General features: G+C 39.2%; 1 protein-coding gene across 1 annotated transcript; it reads right to left on the bottom strand.

Moving 5' to 3' along the window:
- Window positions 1-1,321: 1,321 nt before the first annotated feature.
- LOC102294956 (RLA class II histocompatibility antigen, DP alpha-1 chain) lies at window positions 1,322-3,557 on the bottom strand. The gene is made up of 4 exons (XM_005951351.3): window positions 3,422-3,557; window positions 3,090-3,338; window positions 2,084-2,368; window positions 1,322-1,828 (listed from the first exon to the last, which is right to left on the bottom strand). The coding sequence occupies exons 1-4, from the start codon at window positions 3,477-3,479 to the stop codon at window positions 1,689-1,691; spliced, it is 732 nt and encodes a 243-aa protein (XP_005951413.1). The 5' UTR covers window positions 3,480-3,557; the 3' UTR covers window positions 1,322-1,688.
- Window positions 3,558-3,946: the final 389 nt, after the last annotated feature.

The following is a 3,946-nucleotide window of genomic DNA, read 5'->3' as shown; positions in this document are numbered from 1 at the left end:
ACCTGTTTGCTGTTGCATGCTGCTGAAAGGCAGTGGGGAGAGGGGACACTTGGGCAGTGCATTTATTGCAGCATATAATGTGTTTTCTGGATACACTGTGCTGTAATCAACGGTAAACTGGTGGGTAATAAGCGAATGAATAATGCACAAAACAGAGATTTGAGATGGGAAACTGTTCTTGAAGTACAGAGAGAGAGAGCTAGCTGTGCATGAAGTGTGATTTTTATCGTGGTGGAAGCAAAACAGCAAAAGTCAGAGGGAATTCATGACAACATTTATCAAATGTGAAGCGTAGTTTGCTGCTTCTTTTGCTGCTGGCTCTGTGAATTTTGGTTGGAGAGACAAAACCTGCAGCTCAGAATCAGCGCAAAAAGACGTGAACACAGAGCTCTGACAGCGTATCCGTCTACGGAGAAAGCCGAGAAAGACAAAGCTGATTCTGTTGCGTCAGTCCGCTCTGTGTTTACGACTTTGTGTGGAATCCGTGTACCTGCTTTCATTTGCTGTTTGATGGTTGTTGAAATAGTTTTGTGAGCTTTAATCTGAGAATCTGGCGTTTCTGGCAAAATACGTTTATGTTTAAAATTCGATTCAGGATTTAATGAATCGACATTGCCTTATTCTAGTGATGTGTCGGTTGCGAACGAAACGGCTCTTAGAGCCGGATCTTTGAAGTGAACGACACGAGCCTTTTTTTTCTTTCTCTCACCCTCAGGAGGGAAAGAGAGAGAAAGAGAGCCAGGGACAACAACGTCACACTAGAAAGGTAATAATCCACACTATTTTCAGTTGCAGATGATTCAGAAGGATTCAGAAGGTTTATTCCTGAAGGATTCAGAAGGTTTATTCCTGCAGGCCCATATGACAGAGAATGTGCATCTTCTTTTTGTTTTCATATTTTAATTTATATTTAATTGTGTTGTGGTTTGCAGTGTTTTGTGTTGTTTCACTTTAAATTTCACGGCCAATCAGAGAAGTCCCGCCCCTGACTATCTATGATTGGTTTAGTCCAGGATAGGGGCATAATGTGTGTCTGTTGTTCTTCCAGGTGACTATTAGATATCCCACATTGCAATGCAGTAGTGAAACACATAACACTTCTGGACAGTGAGTGAGGCAGTTGAGATCTAAGATCAATAAATCTTAAATCTAAGTGGATAATATTTCTCTTTGCTGGAAGTGTTATTTATTGCTGCATATTACCCTTTACTAAACAAATAGTTTGGTCTTTTAGGTTGTACTCATCCAGCAGATCACACATGTATCATTCAGCTGATACTGATTATTAATGAAATATAACAAAACAAAAAACTGACTCATGTTTACAGGTGAGGATTTATTTCAAATTCAGGTTTATTTACATCTGTCTGAATCATATAGATGGAACTGAAGGCAAAACTGAGTTTAAAAAAACTTAAAAAGACAGATGGATTGTTTCGGACTGATTATGAAGTCACTTTGGGATAGCTTTCTGATTGGTTAATATTACTTGTCATTTTTATGTTACTGGCATTTTAAACTGAATCTGTTTAACAGTGTGAAAATAAAGTGAACTTAAGGCTCCATGTAAACACAGCCAGGGTCACATGAATGAAGATCAGAGAGCAGAGCAGCATCCTTAAACAACATTGTCTACACAAGCACTGTGGTTGATGATGTCTGTGGTTGACATCATCAACCACAGACGATCAGATGCATTTGTTTGCTTTGAGGATGAAGAAGGTTCCACCTGCAGCACAGAGCACGCCGATAATCACACCGAGTCCACAGAACACTGCAGGTCCAAGGCTGGGCTTATGTTTCTCAGGCGTCTCAGGTGTGTCCACATCTGGAGGCAGAAACAGACATATGACACAGACACAATCGTTCAGACTGTGATCTGATTAATTACAGCTCAATAATGTGAACTGCATGAGCTGAAAACTGTCAGCTCATTAACTAAAGTTAGCTGTTCAGGTTAATACTCAGCCAAGGCTTTGTGAAATCTGCAGACAGAAACATGAAGACATGAAACTTCATAATTGTGCACTATTGTCTCTGTATTTCAGTCTGTCTCCTCTGTTTAAATAAAAGTGTTTCTCACTATAGATCTTGATCAGTGGTTTGGTCAGACCCAGATGTTCCACTGTACAGCTGTAGACGTCTCCCTGCTGTGGGATGAACTGCAGTCTGGCGATCTGGGTGAAGGTTCCATTTTTGTTGGGATAGGGATTGTTGATGCTGGATCCTCCAGTCGTAATCTGTCCATTCTTGGTCCAGGAGACTTTGACAGGAGCAGGATAGAAACCAGTCACATGACAGACCAAAGTGTTTTTAGCTCTGAGCTCCACCTCGTTTCTGGTGTAGATCATCACACCTGAAGGAGCATCTGTACACAAACACAAGTCAGTTCAATGATGGTCAAGGAATCCGCAGAGTAGAATATCTATTGTCTTAATCTTAGATAAGTTACTCCCTCAATGAGCCTGTCAGGTCTATCAGCATGGAAACACAACAGAGTTTTCAATAAAGAAACTTCAATGAGAATATACATGTGATAAAATACCAAACAGTCATATGGCAGTGAAATGGTCAGTGGGACCCATATAGAACCTCCTGCTCTAAAACCTGAAATGAAAATCTTGAGCTTTTGGAACTTGAAAGTGTTGAAGAAAAGCTTCAAAACAAATAAATGTAGAGGTTTGTGAGTTAGTAATGGTTTGTACTGGGAAAGTATGGAACATACAGTAAGATGGACACCCCTATGTCAGCCAAATATATAATTTGTGTAATATACTTGGATATTTATACTTGAGCTATTTTTATATTTTGTAACTTTGTAATATGTTGTAATATTTAACTTAGTTTAGTCTGCTACTGTTCTCACTGTCTTGGAGAAAGTGCGACCACATAATTTCTTCTGGGAATAATAAAGTATTCTGATTCTGATTCATGAAACCCACCACATACCACATCATTTATAACCTAACCTCATTAATCACGTGACACTGATGACAACATTTACATCAAAGTAAATTTAATTCCCTATTTTAGTTGATTAATGTAGATTGAATGTTGTTATCAGTTTGTGTGTGCCTGTATGTGTTTACCACGTCGTGGAGGGAAGTCCTTCATAGCCGTCTCACTAAGCTGCAGGAACTGTCTGCAGCCATATAAATTAGCCACGGCGATTTGATAAGCTCCATCTCCGAAGCTGATGGGTTGAACAAAAGGTGGCTGAGGATAAACATCCATCTGTTTCTCAAAGTCTGCGTACCAAAGTTCTTCACGATTCAGTCCAAACATGACCCCTCCATGAATGTATGAACAGCCAACGACATGGATGTCTGTATGTAGAGCTGAAACACATTAATGGAATTAAATGCTGATATTCTGATCAATAAGCGGCTGACTGTCTGTCAGTTTAAAGAGAGAAACTCACCATCAGCAGAGCCCCAGAGCACATAGGAGAGGAAGAGGAGCAGGTCCTTCATCTTCATCAGCAGCTCTCACTGATGCATAGAGTTAAACTGTGACTGTCTGAAGTCTCTGAGTGAACTGACAGAAAGTGCAGCAGCAGGTGAGCTCTAACACACACACAGCCAATCACAGAGCTCACAGCTCGTGATGTGATACAGCCTCTTAGGAATAAACATTTCTGTTCTTTGTTAGTCATTCTGTAATTTAAAACAAATAAATCAAAGTGACTTTATTTGTATCATGTAGACAATACTTTGCAAATTTTGAACTAAAACTTTTAAAATATATTTCTGTAAAATAAAAACTAAATTGTAATGTTTAAAGTCATTTAGAGTTTTCAGATTGAATCATCTCAAGCATCAGACACATCAGAAAAAAAATCAGATGTGTCTGATTTCCCATTTCTTAGATTATTTGTAAAAGGTGACTGATTCATGAGGTAACATGTATCCATGTGCAGCTAATATGCAGATAAGGACTTTACTTA

The sequence above is a fragment of the Haplochromis burtoni genome, unplaced genomic scaffold (genome assembly GCF_018398535.1).
Source record: "Haplochromis burtoni strain Fernald_Lab_line unplaced genomic scaffold, NCSU_Asbu1 Contig_694, whole genome shotgun sequence".
Taxonomy (NCBI): Eukaryota; Metazoa; Chordata; class Actinopteri; order Cichliformes; family Cichlidae; genus Haplochromis; species Haplochromis burtoni.
Note: the sequence above shows the minus strand (reverse complement) of the source record. Positions and strands in the feature narration are given on the sequence as shown.

What these genes read in the sequence shown, in the direction of transcription:
- LOC102294956 (XM_005951351.3), bottom strand. Translation starts at nt 3,479, where the DNA reads ATGAAGATGAAGGACCTGCTCCTCTTCCTCTCCTATGTGCTCTGGGGC. An exon ending in GCTCTGGGGCTCTGCTGATG is followed by an intron (nt 3,339 to 3,421) that starts GTGAGTTTCTCT and finishes AATGTGTTTCAG; the next exon opens with CTCTACATACAGACATCCAT. An exon ending in ACCACTGATCAAGATCTATA is followed by an intron (nt 1,829 to 2,083) that starts GTGAGAAACACT and finishes TTCTGCCTCCAG; the next exon opens with ATGTGGACACACCTGAGACG.